This window comes from Oratosquilla oratoria, chromosome 38, assembly GCF_046742065.1.
Source record: "Oratosquilla oratoria isolate Oo_2021 chromosome 38, ASM4674206v1, whole genome shotgun sequence".
Lineage (NCBI taxonomy): Eukaryota > Metazoa > Arthropoda > Malacostraca > Stomatopoda > Squillidae > Oratosquilla > Oratosquilla oratoria.
In genome coordinates this window covers 1,035,926-1,055,652 of record NC_134814.1, presented here as the reverse complement: position 1 = coordinate 1,055,652, position 19,727 = coordinate 1,035,926, and the positions used below count along the sequence as shown (strand labels likewise).

At 38.2% G+C, this 19,727-nt stretch overlaps 1 protein-coding gene across 2 annotated transcripts; it reads right to left on the bottom strand.

The window, feature by feature from the left end:
• Positions 1-432: 432 nt before the first annotated feature.
• On the bottom strand, positions 433-17,083 carry LOC143019928 (low molecular weight phosphotyrosine protein phosphatase 1-like). 2 transcript variants are annotated; one of them, XM_076175913.1, is made up of 5 exons: positions 16,926-17,083; positions 12,988-13,172; positions 4,607-4,768; positions 3,259-3,360; positions 433-1,306 (listed from the first exon to the last, which is right to left on the bottom strand). In XM_076175913.1, exons 1-4 carry the CDS (start codon positions 16,948-16,950, stop codon positions 3,277-3,279), a joined length of 456 nt encoding a protein of 151 aa, XP_076032028.1. In that variant the 5' UTR covers positions 16,951-17,083; the 3' UTR covers positions 433-1,306; positions 3,259-3,276. The 2 variants fall into 2 exon arrangements, with proteins under 2 accessions (XP_076032028.1, XP_076032027.1); XM_076175912.1 differs by having other exon boundaries at positions 433-3,360.
• Positions 17,084-19,727: the final 2,644 nt, after the last annotated feature.

Here is a 19,727-nt window from a genome sequence, read left to right as displayed (position 1 = left end):
ATTGCTGCATGCCAGACCCTCTGATATCCACCCTTCTGAATCCTCTCTCCCACGAAAGGGCAGAGTCCACCTGGCCAGACTGCGGTGCGGCCACCACCCAGCACTTCTAAGCTACCAGAAGAGGCTGGATGACCGCATTGTGAACAGCTGCCCAGGATGTAACACTTCACCCCATACCATACAACACTAAATGGAATACTGCATTATATGCAATCATGCACGCAAACAACACAACATACACTCTATAAAGGATTTGAGGGCAAACCCAGTTTCGGCTGTGGCATTCCTTGGGGAGACGGGGCTGTTCAGACAGACAGCCTAGGGAACAACAACAACAACAACAATCAATTTGTTAGAGGTTTCTTGTCATTTTTGTGGATGTTGGTCTCTATTTCATTTTTAATCTAACATCAAGTGTAATAAAACAAAGAGTTGATTCTCTCTGGCTGAAGCACTTCTTTTTAATAACAATTACATATGAAACTTGTGTTTCATGATTTATAATAAACTAACATGTCATGACCATTACAGTATGACTGGTTTATCACAATGGTACTATCTCACTCATATCCCAGACACATATTTCTGCATAATCCATGAAAAGATACTCAATTTCATATATTTCAAATAATGAAATCCACCACATAAGTGTATGATGTCCTGATCTACAAACTGTAATACTCCATGCACCAAATCAATTTAATACTTAATAATAGTTCACTTTTCTATCACATTTTAACTTAAGTTACTCAAAGCCTGCATTTATTTCCTTATGAAAATCCAATAATATAAGAAATGTGATACCATACTAGGGCACTTTAAGTAGTCCTAACATTCTTTTATACATTCTACCTATCAAAAAAAATGAATAAAAATGCTGGTATGACTGTAGGTTATAACTCCTATACAGAGGTTGTGCAAATTGGAACAACATACTGATTAAGATGTCATTTACAGATTACTTTCAATTTTAGTACAAAAAGCACAACACATATTTGGCCTATATCACAAAACCAACATGTATTATTATTATTACTATTATTATACCCCATCTGGGGTATTGGCTGCATGTTATTGTGGGGTTAAAAGCTGCTCAGTAGCATGCAACTGATACTTTAGGATCTATATGGGGTGTCCCTATGGACCAGAACCACACATTGTTTTGTCTGTGATAGAGGAAACCTCTATTCATAGAGAAATAATGATACTTTATTACACTGTGACTGTCCCTCTGTTATGCTGTCCCCTACTCTTGATACTGTCCTGTACCACTTCTTTCAATATTCATCTTCTTTTTTGCTGAACCCTGTGGTGGGGGAAAAGAATACTGACACCAAGTCTTCCCACTTGAGTCATAAAAGGTGACAAAAACAGGACAGGGCATCCTTCTCTCTGTAGCCCCAAAGGGGACATTCCTAAATAATACAAAAGCCTTGCTGTGGATGTGCTGTCCCTCACTGCACTGCTGACCCAGGGCAGTGGGCAAGACACAGGGATAACCCACCATCCAGGAGGAGCCAAGAAGGGAGGCAGGGAGGGGGGGATGAATGGAATGAAAATAATGCCTTTGTTTTTTGGCTACCTCCCTTTTAAGAGGGAAAAAGTCTCTGGTATATGTATGTGTTTTTTAGCTACCTTCCTTGTAACTGGGAAATACCCAATGGTGTATGTATATATGTATGCATTTACCCAGTTTTATCTTATGTATGTGTACATATATACATATATATATATATATATATATATATATATATATATATACATATATATATATATACATATATATATATATATATATAATATATAATGAAACAATAGGGATATACATATATATATATAATATATAATGAAACAATAGGGATAACTCAGCTTTGGCTGTCAGGCCTGCCCTGCTGTGGAAGCTCTGTGTCTCACTACGCTACTTTACACTCAAGCAGTGTCAATGGGGACAGTCATGACCTTTCATCCACAAGTTGCAAAGACAGAAGGGGTGATGAACAGGTTTTGGATGAGTGCGTGATGGTGTACAGTGGGTGTAAGCTTTGTCTTGGCCCAACCCTTTACAAGGGGGAAAAGGGTTTTTGATATGTAACATACTTAAAACTGTGCTCAGAACATTTATGATAATTTCTTTTTCCAGTTCTTATACATGAGGTGCTGAGTATGGCAATAAATGGATTTTGAATTGGTGTGGTATGAGTGCTCACATTTAGTTATATCTCCCTTATTCAGGAAGAAAAGGTCCTTTGGTAGGTTTTATGTTTATCTGCAGTTATTGGTAAGTTGTATTTTATTGCATTGCACTTGACCTGAACAGTGTGGTGGGGGATAGTGATGACTCTTCATCCACAAGGTGCTGAGATGGGAGGGGTGTTTAATGGGTTTGTATAAGAAATGAGGGGATGGAGAGGGAGGGTTGCCAATTAGGTGAAGTGACCTTGCTGTAGATGTATTGCGTTTTACTGTATTGTGTTTAACCCAGGACAGTTGGTGGATGCAAGGATGACCTGTCATCCATGAGGAACTGAGGTGGGATGGGATGAAAAGATGGTGGAAGGGAGTGAAATGGATGGGAGTGGGTACATATCTTTTGACTTGGCTACCTCCCTTATATGGGGGAAAAAGCTCTTGCTAGATAGATAGATAGTGTAAGAAATGGATGTATGGAAGCTTTGATTTGGCTGACCCCTTATAAGAACATAAGAACGGAGGACACTGCAAGAGATCATAAGGCCAATAATAGGCAGTTCCATGCCTCTTGCCACCTGATATCCCTATCTATAAAGTTATCTAATCTTTTCTTAAAACAACCAATTTTTTCAGTGCTCACTACATGGTTACTATGTTACTAAAGGGAGAAGTGCCTTTAAAAAAAAGAAAAAAGATTGGTCACAGGAATTGTACATTTAAATGTCTGATGAACTTAAACTATATTTAATTTGTTTAAAAGGAAAATTACAATTCAACGTAAGAAATGCTTGGATTAAATTCCCATTCTAAGTGTTATACTATTGCACACTTTGTTTCATATGTGTGCACTAATCACAATGGATTTCTCATGAAGAAGAGCTATAGCAATTAACATTTGTGTAACTATAAGTACTGTTCTGATGCCTTCCTGTCACGGAAGGAGTGAAACAATTACACTTGAAATAGTCATTCTATGTGTCTTCTGCATCTGACAAAATATAACAAAGGAAATAAGGAACACTTCACCCTGAGACTAAAAAGAAAAGAAAAAAATATTAGTAAGTTTACTTTTGGTGTCGTGTAGATTTACTTGGCCACAGCATCTATAAATCCTTCACTGCATCGAATGCACTGCTCGTAGCATTTCTGAAAGCCTGCATCTCCATCATCCTAGGAAGAAATTAAAACAAATACATTGAAGAGACATTTTGTACACACATTTCATTCAAAGCTTTTACAATGTTCTACAATTTTTTTAAGGTCTATTCTATCTATATACCAAAAGGTTTCTTCCCCCTTATAAGGGAGGTGGTTGGCCAAGGCATATACCATCTTCCACCAATCCTACACCATTTGTTTTTCTTTTTATCTTAGCTCCTGTGGATTAAGGGCCATCCCTACCTCCTCCTCCTGACCACTGTCTGGGTCAGAAGCAATGCAATAACTATGTAGTAATGTAACTATCTCTTGTATTTCGGATGCTGTTTACCTTCACTTTGTAATTTCTTTCTCTTTTGTAGATTATGATACTATTTCAATGAAGTACTAAAGAGGTATCAAGTCTTCTTATTCTGCCTCAGTTTATTGAACAAACAAAACATCACCATAATCTAAAATACATAATTACAAAAAGAAGTTACACAGAATCCAGAAAAAAAAAATGATATTAATGACACCACAATCACACCTTCCTTAAAGAATTGAAGCTTTTGATAATGAAAGAGACTCACACTGTTCTAGCACATCACGTCAGATGCTTTAACCCAACAAGCAGAGAAGTATAAGGTCAGCTTGATCTGATCAGAATATAGATATTCCGGAGACCTGAGGGTTCAATGTTTCTCCAGAGAATGGAGTCACTGGAAATGTACATTTAGATTTTTCCTAGAAACTATTGTGGCTCATTAACCTGATAAACTGGACAGTCATCATCTATTTCACCCACCATCTACAAATACTCATAGACTGAGGAGTATACTTCTTATTCAGCTTAAAATCTTCTCAAAGTCCTTTGTGTCAAGCCTAATGGCCATACTTTTAAACCTTCTGCCAGCTCTGACGAATGCTATTTACCATTAGAAGGTAGAGTTTTACCTGATGTTCTAGTTAAGTGCATTTGGCTTATTGACTTATCTACAAAACCTAACAATATTTTTGTAAGTATAATTAACAAAGTTCATAGAATTCTTCTTTCTGATGGTAGAAAGTGATTCCTAGGTCTGGCAAAAAGGTTTAAAAGTACGGCCCTAAAAATGATATCTCTGCCAGACATCTGTTGGCTACTTGTGGGTGCTGCAGGGAGCATAATGCACTTCTCTTTCCATTAATTCATCTTTAACATTCTAAGACCTGGGGCAAGGGGTTACAGGTAAACACAAAATTTAATCTTTATCAATAAACGATAAACAAAACTTACATAGTAAGGATCCCGAATGATAAGTTCCTTCTTAGGATCATAGCTGCCAAACATTTCAATCTTTGCTGTGCCATTGCTCGGGCACAAGTCCTTCAAGTCATCGATGTTGTCATGATCCATTCCAAAGATGTAATCATAGTGGGTGAAGTCAGCCTTTTTCACCTGTAGACAAGACAAACTGAGTTAATGCTTTTTACTCTAATGAATTAACACGATACACTTCCATACATAACCATCTTTGAAAATTGTATGAGCACCATGGGAAAAAGACTACCTTAACATGTTGGAAACAAAACCAATCAATCAGTCAATCTGAAGCCTCAGATCTCTCTTGCAAGAAATACACAGCCATACAGAATCCAGATACATTCACTAGGTTGGCCCATAGATTCCTCAGAGAAAAGACTTTACAGTGGTATCCAATACAAATGAATGTTAAATGAAATAAGATAACATGCTCTGTGTCCTCTGTGTGATGACTGTATCTGGGGCATATGACACGAGTTACTACACACTGATATGGTTTAGTACTGGGGTGACCTGTGTGATGGGATCATATTATTCTGTAGTCTTGGGATTTTTTTTTTTTAATTCTGACCCACTTAATCAAAATAGAACAATGGTTTAAAAATAATACAATGGAAGTCTCCCCTCAAAAATCACCAACAACATTACTCACTCCAGACAACCATGAATCAAAGGAACATCTAATAGTAAAACTAAATGACCAAAGTTTTCTTGAGAAAGAAAAGTTTATATATATATATAAATATATATATATATATATATATATATATATATATTGATTAAAGTCAACTGCGCTAATAGCTTTGGCTATCTTAAGATTCAAATTCTTCAAACTGAAGAATTTGAATCTTAAGATATCCAAACCTGTTAGCGCAGTTGACTTTAATCAAAATTGTCTACGTGAAAACCTGTGCCCTAGAAATATATATACACATATATATATATATATATACATACATACTGTATATATATTAATAATAATAATAATCTGGGTCTCACTTTTGATACTCACGTGACCTTCAACCTGCAGGTAAAAAAAAAATCTGATATTGAAAATCAACAAGTAAACAAAGTCAGTTGTAAGCATTGCTTTTGGACAGCAGAGGGAACCTAATCACTTTCTACAGTTCTTGAGAACCATACCTGACTCTGCTTCCACAACATGGTCCCCAATACAGTAGAAGCCTGATTTAAAGAACTAATTCAGCCAAGGTCCAGTCCGCTAAAGTGAATTTTCCGTTAAATTGAGTGAGTGAGCGTTGGTGTAACAGTGTTGCCAGAGTGGATTGTAAAAATGATACGTACCTAAAAATTTCCTAGTGTACACACACACACATACAGTATATATATTATTGTAGATAGATAGATAGATAGATAGACTTTATTTGGCAATAAATCAATGTACATGAAGTGCAAATAATGACAAGAACACATAGTTCGAAATAATAAATGTAAATTGCCGAGGATAACACAAAAAGCATGAACGCTTATTTCCATTGTGGTCCTCATCAGGTTATTTTTCTACATTAAGTCACACGGACAAACATACATAGGGGGTTAAGGGGACCAGAGACACTCATGAGTAATACCAGTCAGTACACATATGACACATAAACATTGTTATAGTTTTGCTAATATTACTGAAATGTTTGTACACATAGGAACATTGAGTCCAAATATTTGAGCACCATCCAAAAGGAACATTGCATTAAGCAAAGGAACAACAAAATAATGTTGAACTGTAACAAAACAGTATGAGTGAGTACTATATCGGAGTAGTACCATTGATAATATACTGCATATTTCTACATCTGTATCAACATGTATGAGTGAGTACTATATCAGAGTAGGACCATTAATGATATACTACAATATTCTACATCTGTAACAACATGTAGTTATAGCGAATCCTACACTTCAACTAGGGTCACCTATCAATTAAATCTAACATTTTACCTGAATCTCAGGACGGAGTGGGCAATTACTATGAGTAGTACATTATAACCTGAAGCACCAGAGGTAGGGTACAGGGGACCAGTACTCGAATGAGTAATACAACAAGGAGAATGAGGAAAAAGTTCAGATCATAACTGTTCTCGGAACCTACCTGAGACATATGCCATATTATGACTGGCAAAACAAAGGTGGAAACCAATTTGTAAACATCAATCATTGTTATGCTGAACTAAACTTCTGAAAAAAGGGGGGAGGGGAGGTCAGAAACAGTTATGAGTGAACGCAGATATGGATGGTATTACTCATGGAATCAGGTATCCCTCACTAAGCTAGTAGTACACAAAATCAAGGCTGTTCTCTGTCCATAGCTGAGACATATAGTAACCCTTGACTTTTTTCTTGAAGGTAACCTTGCTATTTGTCTTCTTAATGGACACAGGTAGTGAGTTCCATAGTTGAGCACCTGTGAAGTGAAAACTGTTTTTGGTGAAGGGACCTGCATGAGGTACAATAAGAGACTCTTGACTGTTCCGGGTTTGGTTCTCAGCCGATAATGTAAAATTACAGCTCACATATGAGGGAGCAGAATTATGAATGACATTGTAAACCTGGTTTAGTTTCAGCTGCTGGACACGATATTTTACAGGTAACATTCCTACCTTGCTAAATTCTTCAATACCAATATGACTACATTGAGGTAGGTTTAGTATGAATCTAATTATCTTATTCTGTGTAACCTGTAGCCGGGACTGGTTTTTTCTGCTCAGACTACTGTACCAAGAGCTACAAGCGTAATCAAAGTGATGTTGTAACAAGGCTGAGACCAGAAGCTTCTTTGTTTCCAGATCAAAATTTCTGGCTTTTCTGTACAAAAATTTGACTTTATGTGAACACTTGGAAACAATCTTATCTGTTATAGCATTCCCTGAGAGGGACTGATCTAAGGGTATTCCAAGATAGGTTACCTCTTGTTTTGACTCCATGATTTTAAGCATTATTTCAAGCACCACAATCATGAATTGCAAATGAACAGCAATGTGCAGTAATTTGTTGCAACGTTTGTGTGTGTCATGTCCCAATGCTATGAGCTGTCTTTGAAGTCCTGGGAATATTAGTCATAGCTTAGTGTTAGGTTCTATTTACATAATTATAGCGATTAATAGGACAGGGCAGTTGGTTTTTGGATAGTGAGCGTTATTGTTTTGTTGTTGCAGAAAACATAGTTAGTTGTTATAGAAGTGTTTTTCGTGGTGATTACTCTCGTGTACTGATTTTGAATTTTCCCATCAACTTACATACATATACCAAGGCTTTTTCCCCCTTACAAGGGAGGTAGCCAAAAAGGGAAAGGCATAAAAACACTCCCACCCATTTCATCCCTAAATACACTCCACACCCCTCCCACCCTCCCTCTCATCTGAGCACCTCCTGGATGACGGGTCATCCCTGCACCCTGCCCACCGCCCTGGGTCAGAAGCAGTGTCACAAGACACAGTACATCCACAGCAAGGCCGCTTCATTTAATCGGCGACCCCCCCACTACGTCCCCCTCACCATAAAAGCCGAGGACGGGGAGACATCCCCACTGGATGCGTCAAAATTTACTCACACATACTAACCCGGCCCCCACCCCCCCCGCCTATTCCTCCTCATGCAGTCACAACATCATCCATATACAACCATTCTCCACTCACCTCTGTCTTCCGTCCTCTCCCTTCCTTCCTCAACAGACATTCCCCTCTTCCCCAAAGCCCCCTTCACCCCATCCATCCACCTCATCCTAGGACGTCCCCTCATGTTCACTCCCTCCACATCTGCCTTCCATACCTCTTTTATTAGTCTTTCTTCACTCATTCTTTCCATGTGTCCAAACCATCCTAATATTCTTTCATCAACCCTATCTCCCAAATCCTTTTTCACCCCTGTTCTCCTCCTCACCTCCTCATTTCTCACTCTATCCAGCCTAGTAACCCCCACCATACTTCTCAGACACCTCATCTCAAACACATTCAAACTCCTTCTCTCTTCTTCTCTTATATTCCACGTTTCTGCCCCATACAGTGCTGTTGGCACAATCACTCCTTCATACAGTCTCCTCTTCGCATCCATTCCCAAATGTCTATTCCTCATTACACTCTTTAAACCACCAAGGCATTTACTCGCTTCTCTCAATCTACATTCTACCTCCACCTTCACTCCACCTTTTCCTGCTACACTTGCACCCAAGTATCTAAAACTATCCACTTCCTCCAGTCGCTCTCCCTTAATGTTCACTTCCAGTCTACTGCCACTTTCACCCCTTGTACATCTCATCACCTTACTTTTATCCACATTTATCTTTAGCTTTCTTCTATCACATACTCTCCCAAACTCTGCCACCAGCTTCCTCAATCCCTCCTCTGACCCTGCCACAAGCGCAGTGTCGTCCGCAAACAACAGCTGGCTCACCTCCCACTTTTCTCCATTTTCTTTAACCATCTCCAATCCCTGACCCACTACCCTAGCATTCACCTCTCGCACCACCCCATCCATGTATAAGTTGAACAGCCAGGGCGACATAACGCATCCTTGACGAAGTCCCATCTTTACTTCAAACCACTCACTCTCTCCATTTCTAATCCTGACACATGCTCTACTACTCTCATAAAAACTCTTGACAGCTCCCAAAAGCTATCCTCCTATCCCATAAATCTGCATAACCTCCCACAGTGCCTTTCTGTCTACCCTATCATAAGCCTTTTCCAGATCCATAAAAGCCCAAAAAACATCCTTCCCCTTTCCTATAGCTTTCTCACATATCTGTCTTACCACAAAGATCTGATCTACACAACCTCTACCTGTCCTAAATCCACACTGTTCCTCACCAATTACTCCTTCTGTTCCTCTCCTAATCCTCTCAATTAAGATCCTCCCATAAGCTTTCCCTACTACACTTAACAGGCTAATCCCTCTGAAACTACTACATTCACACTTGTCCCCTTTTCCCTTGTAAAGAGGAACTATACAGGCACTTCTCCAGTCCTCTACCCTCTCTCCAGCAAACATTAAATAACCTCACCAACCAGTCCACCATCACTGAACCTCCCTTTTTCAGACATTCTGCATGGCATCCATCCAGACCAGGTGCCTTACCTACTTTCATCATCTTTACAACTGCCTTCACCTCATCCTTCCCTATTTCTCCTCCATTCTCCTCACTCATCACTCTCATTTTCTTCGCATTTCCCACTGCAACTATCTTTCCTTCCCTATCCTCCTTCACATTTAGCAACTCCCTAAAATATTCTGCCCATCTTCCCCTTACTGCCATCTCTTCCATTATCATCTCTCCATCTGTACCTTTTACCTTTTCTTCCCTACTTGATTCGCCTCCTCTTCCTCTCTTAATTTCTTTCCAAAACATCTTTTTATTACTTTCAAAATTTTCTGTCATACTCCTACCCCATTTCACATCTGCTCTCCTCTTTGCCTCCTTTACCTTTTGCTTTACTTCTCTTTTCTTTTCTTTGTACGTCTCATACGACTCCCCCGTCCTCTTTTGTAACCAATCTGTGAATGCTCACTTCTTCTCTTCTACAACCTTCTTCGTTTCCTCATCCCACCATTCACTACCCTTTCTTCTATTTCCCCCTGTCCTTCTTGTTCCACACACCATCCTTGCACACTTTAAGACTCCCTCCTTGAACCATCCCCATTCCTCCTCCACACCCATCTCTGCTCTATCCTTTACTCCCTCCCACTCCTCCTTCAGCTTCTTTTCGTACTCCTTCTCCTTTTCCTTTTCATTCAAGGAGTTCACTCTAAGAACCTCCCTACCTTTTGTCCCTTTCCTCTTTCTCCATCTATCCTCCACTCTCAGCTTACCTTCCACCAAAAAATTATCTGATATTCCCCCACCCTCTCCCCTTAGCACATGTACATCCTTAACTCTTCCTATCATAATCCTATTTACCACTACATAATCCATTAGCGCTCTATCTACCACCCTTCCCTCCACCACCCTCTCCCATGTGTACTTATGCTTGACTTTCTTCCGAAACACTGTATTTGCTATCATCAACTCTCTTTCTAGACACATTTCCACCATCAACTCTCCACTACGATTCTTTCCTGGAACTCCACACTTCCCAACCACTCCATCGATTGGACCATTTCCCACCCTAGCATTAAGGTCTCCCAGTACTATTACATTGACATTTCTTCCTAAACCCTCTATGCACTCATTTAAATCTATCCAAAAGGCCTCCCTTTCTTCCATGCTCTTCTCACTGCCAGGCCCATATGCACTTACAAAGACCCACATCTCCTTTCCCAGTTTCACCTTCATCCACATTATCCTTGAGGAAACCTCCTTCCACTCCACTACCTCTTTACCTATCTCCTCACTTACTGATTCATTATTTTGTTTTCCTATTATACCGTCTATTTCTACTTGAATATATTTCTGCTACAATTATATTTTATACATATACTGAATTATATATTGTATATATATTATAGTACATATATTATATATATATTTATATACCTCCAAAATACTAAATTATAAATTTTTCCTTGACTCCACCACCAATATTTGGTAACATCTGGTAACATTGGACTCTGAGACACGCATGTGGCCAGTTGATGGAAAATACTCATTTTAGCGGACCGTTCCCGCTAAATTGAGCTATTTCCATAGACGCGCGTCTGGCCAGCTAGCGGAAAATGGTCAACTTAGTGGACCATTTCCGCTAAGTTGAGCATTTTCGTTATTGCTATTTGCAGTTCGCTAATTTGAGCTTCCGCTAAATTGATATCCGTTAAATTGGGCTTCTACTGTAATTTAAAAAACATTGATACTTTACAAACTATACAAAATACTACTGTATGAATAATAACAGGATGCACAAAAACCACACCAACAAAACACTTGCACACAAAACACAAATTTCTCACCACAGAAAATCACATGGAAATTATAGGTACACAGTTCTATCCAAGAACCCTCAACCCTACTCAACCATCTTGTTACATCACACAAACACAACCAACTGATTGGAACAAAAAATACACTGGCAGCATACTTATACTTAACACCTAAAACAACTTTTCACTTGTATCAATCAACACATTCATACAAAAACACATTCACATCCATATTACAACATAAGGACTACAAGACCAAACACCAAACATCCTATTCCATCAAACCCCTCTCTATATTTACCACACAGAAAAATCTCCTCCAAAAGATGCAAGAGCCACATATGCATGATTGCATTCAGGTCATCCATCAAAGACAAAACCAACACAGAATAGTCTTGGCCACAAAAACAAACTGCCTCAGATGCAAGCATCACACAGAAAATACTGGACACCTCATCTTATAGTGCTCCACCCTAGCCATACCCAGACATCAACACAATATTTCTTGCTTGAGTGACTTGTGTGCCAACCTGATGGCTATTGCCAGTTACCAGGGAGCCTTGCGCAATGAACTGATTGACTGACTCTAGTCTTTGTTTTTGTACACCATTAGCACAAGACAGCTGCCATGAATATACAAACATAACTCCAAGAACTGAAATGACTGATGTAAAATAGAATGTCAATATCCCCCAAAAACCCTTAGTGATACTTTTCACCCTTTACATCCGTGAATACAAGAAACACCCAGTGATCTTACTGAATGGCCAGTCCTTTCCACTAAATAAAACCACTATAATACAGGGTCTCGCATTTCCTACAGACATGACTTTCCCTATCCCACAAGGAAAGCAAGTGAGAAACTAAACTTGCTCTGAGTTATAACAAATACAATATTGGGAGAAGAAAAAAACAAAAACAAAAAAACAAAAAAAAAACTCATGACAATACATACAACTCAAAAGAACCAAGCTAAACTATGCTCCTAAAGCTTGGCACCCTACATTTTAAGAAATAATAAGAGTTACATTACTCATAAATAAATGGAAATCCAGGGCACCACAATAGGCCCTCACACAGTTATCTCTGGGAATCAATCAATCTATTGCCCCAGGTTTCTTTTGCAAGAGACTTATTGCTCCATGGCAACCAGCAACTTCGACTGTTGTCTGCATTGTATTAATGTGGGTCTCTATGTCATAAGTGAGGCAGAGGAAGACAAATATTTGCTGATAGTCAGTTCTTTTATGAGAAAATTTGGAGGAAAAATAATTAGAGAAGTGTCTTGCCAAGGGGGAGGGTTTCTGTTCAATGAAACAAGGCAACACTTATTATCATTATACAAGACTGTCCTGTTTTATGGTTTTACTCACTACAGTATTGCAGATATTCACATTACTTCTATAACTATTTTCATCACCTATTCTTCTATTAATAATAGATACACAATAAGTTCCATATCCATTTTCTAAAGTATTTAATAATCTTACCTGTCTCGCCTTATGGTTCATTGGAATATTATGTTTTTTCATGGTGCCCCTTGCACGAAAGTCAGGACTGTTGCCAATATGCCATTCACCGATAGCAGCTGAATCTACCTCCCAATCTTCAATGCCACGTTGGTTTAGGGTGTAGTTAAATACGGCCTCTGCAATGGGGGAACGGCAAATGTTCCCTATAAAACATACATGATTAGTTTAAGTATTATAAAGTACATTTCAGCTATGGACATTAAGAGGTAGTGCTTACTTTTAACCCTTTCACTTGTGAGAATGACAGATATGATTGCCATTATCTTATCATGAAAAACACCAGAGATATTTAATTTATTCTTGAGCACTCCATCAACAATCTAACTTGTACACTACAATAATGATATTGGCAAAGCATAACAACAGATGATCACTTTTTGGTCCATAACAAAGTCGCATTAAGAAAAAAAAGAAGGAATATACACATATAGGACACCTACGTATACAGAGATCAAAAGGCCCTTTTCCCTTTGGAAGGGAGGGGGCCTATTCAAGGCATATACCCACCCTAACACATCAAACACCCATTTGTTGTCCTATCTTTGCTTCTTGCAGATGAGGAATCATCCCTATCCTCTACGCACTCAAGTCAAAAGCAATGCAACATGACAGCTTGAGCTGGTTTGCCCCCATCACAAGCATGGCAATCCTCCCCCTCCCCTTCATTCACTTAAGAAATTATGGAGCAGACAAAAAATCCCTTTAGGCCATGTCAATTTCTCATTCACTTATAACCGCTCTCCATTTATCTCTTGCCCACTCCCTTCCCTGCTGAACAGTTTTTCCATCCATTATCAACCTTCCCATCAAGTTCACTCTATCCAATTCTTCCTTCCATATCATTCTTGCTAGTCTCTTCACTTGTTCTTTTCAAATACCAAAATCATCCTAATATTCTTTGATTAAGCCTTCTCTTCACCCCTGCTCTCTGCCTCACCTTACCTCTCACTCTATCCTCATAATACAAATAAACAATTGAACAAAATGACCTATTTGAAACTATTACATCCCTGTGGAAATTTCCATTTGTTGACTATGCAGTTTACAAATTTGTTTCTACTTCCACTCTATATCCTGACAGCTGAAAGGCAATATTTCTCATGTGGTTGGTATTGTGAGAATATTCTCAGGTTTGGTTTTATTGATTTCTTTAAAATATTGAAGCCCAGTATCAAGTCCCCACCATAATCAGTCTTTTCAGGGGAAACATATTACAATGCATTTTTTTCTGATATTTGGTATTTTGTAGCTCATCACTGCCCTTTACCATCTCTCATTCCCTATGATATTCTGGAACATCATTATCTAAATGTGAATAGGCTAATGACCTGTACAAATAGTTGATGATAACTGGACCTTTGAAATTAAGAGTTGTGCTATCTGCCCTAAAGTCATACTTCCTATGTCATCGTGTCCTGATGACTGTCAATATGGATAATTACACTCACAATCTTGTTGACTCTCCACTACCCTTTTCCCAACAACTTGCAGTTATACTGTCATTCTTATCTAATGTGCCTAACCAATCAATCCATTGCACTTGGTCTTTCTTACAGAACACCCAAAGCCTTCAGGTAACTAGCAACAGCCTACACTTGAGTTAAATTTCATTGGCCTGTTTCCTAATCATTGTTCGAGTTTATCTAAATGTTGTTGAAAATCTACCTGATTTGAGTGATCATTTGCTTCGCGTCACCACCAAATCTAGAGCAGACTTGAGTCTATGATCTGCAATTGAAATGCAGTTGACATGTTTTGTCCAAATTGCCAGCAGCATCAGTCCTTTTTTTTTCTAATCCCTCAGTAAAATCATGACCTACAGAAACTGATCAATTGGCAACTTTCCCTTCCCATCCACACTCGTGAAAGACAATGCCACTAAATGGCAATGAGGAAGTAAGGTGAAGCTTTGATTTCTGCATATGAAACCTCAGTGTCATCTTTTAATATTGGTTTACATTTTTTTTCTCAGACACAACAATGTGAATAGGTGTTCTCCTCTAATATCAGTATGGAAAATTCAAATTTCTGAATAATTTTGCTCTACCACCTCTAGTTTTTGCTTTCACATATCCCATTTTAGTTATACTGCACATGAATTCAAAATATAATGTGTTTAGTCTCTTACAATAGCATATTACAGAAAAAACAGCACAGGTACAGAATATTGATGGAACTAAATTACATTCATATACCTTATAAGGGAGGTAGCCAAAAAACAAAGGCATAGAAACCACTCCCACCCATTCCATCCCTAAATTACTTGGATAATACAATACACATAAATCATAGTTTTGCGGACAGTTAGAAGTGAGTTTTCTGAACGATCTTCTATACTTTGCCTCCAAAATGTCACACAAGTGCATCCAGCAGAATTCCCCCATCAGTCTGGGTTTCCACTTGCCTTGGTAGTTTTTCTTCATCTCAGTAATATCTTGGTGGAACCTTCCTCCATGGTCTTCATTCACTGCTACTCAAATAATGAACTTAATCTGTTCTGAGAGACTGTTCTCAGACCAAAACATTTTCTAACCAAAATAATTATGGCAAATGCATACAGCCATATCCGTTTGTTTATATCCCAAAGTATCATTCATTAAGAGACAAAAATTTCTCACAAAACCATTTCATTAACTGCTTTGTTAACTACTTCAGTACAAGTCAAATTCTCACACGCAGCATTGACTGCCATATGTACAAGTCATCACACTACTTGCATTATACAATATAAAGTCACTGCAATATCATTCATTCTATTTTACACTAAGTAATAATAAGCACAAAAAGCATGATCAAACCAGTGCACAGAATCTGGGGATAACTCATGTACAACTGCAAAAATATATAATCAAGACGCCGACAATGGCATCCTTGTGTATCCACTCGCACCTCATGACACCAATGCAGGCATCATTATACCAAAGTGGTTAAATGGGGCATTTGTTATCCAAGGCTCAACTATAATTAGGTTGGGTTATGTTGACTAAGATAATTTATTTCTCTTTCAAGGATGTCATAAAACAATATTCTATAGTTTTATTCACAAGATCCGGGTGTTCTTTCTACAGAAAATCACTCATTTTCCTACCAACCCCTGTGGGTAAGGGGCGTCCCCCCTGAAAAAAAGAAAGTGATTTGTGGTAGACATTGACGTCAATCAATATTAGATTTGCACGAATCACACTATAAAACATTGATTTCTAACATCCTTGAATGTGGGTGGTGGACTTCTGTGGAAATTTTAATAAAAGCTGTTTCCCGATTATAACTCAGAAATAAAGCTACCTTACTTAAGACTACCAGACTAAAACTGACATACGGTGAAAACTGAGGATCTATCTAAAATCACCAGTGTCCTTAAACTTTACCCTTAAATCTTGCACAAGACATTTAACTATCTATATGCATGCTAACTTCATTCTCATCAAAGCTATAATTCCAACATCATTGAAATTATAATCTACTCAACAAGTACATTTTAAGAACATCATAAAACAATTACAAAGATTTTTCTTGTTTCATGCATAGTTAGTATTATGATAGTAACAAGTTCAGTACTCCATCATGCAAAGAACACATTTGGTTGTTGATGAATTACTGTTCTTCGGGTTAATGTCTTGCATAATTAATCAAACATCTACTACACTGCCTTGGTTATTCCAATGAACTCCTACAGCATTGCCTTAGAAATTCTAATGATGTGTCAAAATGATCCCTGTATCTAAATGTGCTTCCTGTCAAAGTCGAAAGTGCAAGAGGGTTATTCTATAACACCAGGAACAAACTTTTCAAGATATTTACGTTTAATCTATTTTGACAATATGGGATAACGATCATCTTTGTTATCTCTACGACACTTTGCCTGAACTGTCACGAAAAAACAGTAGTTTTCTTACCCAAACAAATGAAAAGAACTTTCATTGTTCCTTGTGTTAGGTGCTTCTAACTAAGTTCCGTTTTCCGTCTCTTCTACTGATCTACTCTCCCTCAGGCGGTGAGAACACAACACATCATACGTCTGGCACTAGTATCCTCACGTAACCCCGTCCTTTATTCGCTCGACTCGAAAACAATTGATCACCAGCCTTTCGAAGTCCAGAATTTAACAAAGGTCTCTACAAACCTCGTCAAAGTGTCGGACGGCTGCACCAGCCTATAACATGTCACTCTTGCAAACTTCTCTCGCGTTTTACCATCTATCTGCACGCTTCCCATCTCTTAGCGTCCGACCAGTAACACTAACTCCATAATCCATCTGTTAGAGTACGGTTAAACTCCTCAGATAAATTAAGACTAAATTATCGCCGTCATTTCCTGATTTCAGATAACTTAAATCGACAAAATCTAAAGAGCAAAAGTATACTAGTAAAACATTATACACACCCAGTACTAAAATGAATATAAGGAAAATTGAGAGAAGCCTGAGAGCAACTACGAAGATGACCCTAACACTATTAAAACATATGAAGACAAATTGTCAAAAGTAGAATTACCGACTCTGGAATAAAGGAGAGAAAGAGGTTACTTGTTGACTATCTACACATGTAGCAAGATCACACCTTGAAGAATTCGTTATCTGTAGAATTCATGTACCATAGTCATTTTTACTTATATTGTCATTTATATTGTCACCCCGCTGAAACTTCCATCATGGAAATATAACATTATTAATATTTTCATGTCTCACATATCAATATGTAAATATATATAAATGTTAGTAGTAATATTCTGTATGGTTAGAATTGTAATTTATGAACCAAATTAGTCGTGGTGCTATTAAATGTGCATTATATCTTTCTTGCACAAAGAATTATGTCTCAAGACAGCGGCAACATAGCACTACATATAATCATGAAAGTTATGGTAGTCCCTGATAGAGAAGAGTCACTAAAGTATTATTATTATTATTATAACGTAACACTGTGTTAGGCCTGAAGTGGTGTAATTCACAGGGCACTTTCTCCTTTGATGGTAAAAGAATCAATCCTAGAGTAGAAGTAGTTATTACTAAGCGAAACATCCCTAGTTTGTTAGCTTAGATACTTGACCCTTTATGATTAATTAGCACATTTGTCATATATGGTAAGATACTTTTTCAAGAACTCTGGAAATTGAGTGTAAGTTGGGGTCAAGAAGTGCCATCAGAGTTGAAGTCAAAGTCTCAGAGATGGTTCCTAAGTGGCCAAAGTTTCAAGTCCTTTCCTATAAACAGATTTTACTTTCCGGAAGACCCTTGAGGGAGGCTTTGTCATGTCGAACTTCATGGGTTTGGTGATGCCTCAGAAAAGGGTTATAGAGCACGCGTATACAGTACTTGCGAGTAGAGAGCAACTCGTGTAGGGTGTCATAAGTAGCCTCAAAGTCAAAAGTTGCCGAAATTGGAACTTATGGGATCTCTTTTGTGTGCAAGATTAGTTGACTTTGAATGCTCTCAGCTTAGACAGGAACGGGCGGGATTAGGTTCGTGATTTGACTGGTTAGCTTCCTTGTATGCGATAAGAAGCCCTTGGTATATAGATAGATGGTTTATTTGCTTATTAACTAGTTAAATAATGATTTGGTTTGTTAATTTATTTACATGCTTAGTGTTGCTTTATTTGCTTATATACGCATTCATTTATGTGTTATTCATTTATGTGTCTATTCATTTTTACATAAATGTATGAATGATTATCTATCATTTACTTATCTCATCTATTTATTTATTTACGTATTTATTCATGCACGTATTTATTTATGTATCTATTCATATACATATAATTCATTTATGTATTTATTTATTCATGTGCTTGTACACTTATGTGTTTATATCTTTATGTATTTGTTACGAAGGTGATTGTAGGGTAAGCAATTTACTTGTAGTACGTATTGATTGCATAGACTCGTTCAGTGTGGAGAGGGTATGCATAATACATCTGTATACTATGGATGGTATCGCCTCATCTCTTAAAAGTAACCTCGCCAAGCCTAAGCAACGTCTACAAGACCCGGGGTATACACGTTGCTCTCGGGCGGGCACAAATATACAGTAGATGAAGTTTGAGGAATTTCTATTTATTGATTCTAACGTTTGGTAGGCAAATTGGCACTCGTTAAATCAATACTTTTAGATGTCCAAACGCACAATGAATGAGAAAGTGGGAGATAGGAAGATGAGAGAGAGAGAGAGAGAGAGAGAGAGAGAGAGAGAGAGAGAGAGAGAGAGAGAGAGAGATGTCGGTTGGAAGAGAAAGAGTGAGAAAGAAATGTGGCAGGAGAGAGTGAGTGCGTGAGAGAGGGAGAGAGAGAGAGAGAGAGTGTGTGTGTGTGTGTGTGTGTGTGTGTGTGTGTGTGAGAGAGAGAGAGAGAGAGAGAGAGAGAGGGCGGGGTGGGGGAAGAAAGAGAGAAGGGAGAGATAGAGATAGAGAGAAATATGGCAAGGGGATGGACAGAGAAAGAGCGAAAGAGATATGGCGAGGGGAAGGAGCAGGGATAGAGATATTGAAATATGGCGGGGGAAGGGATAGAGACAGAGAGATATTATAGGGTGTGGAGAAAGAGAAAGAGAGGAGGAGGAGATAAAGACAGAAATATGAAATATCTTTCACTTTCTAATTCATTAACTGTGTGTTTGGACATCTAAAAATAGGCAGCGTAGAGATAATTTCCTCCTCTGTCCAGCTTGCAGGATCATCACAAGCATATGTCCGTCAGTGGCT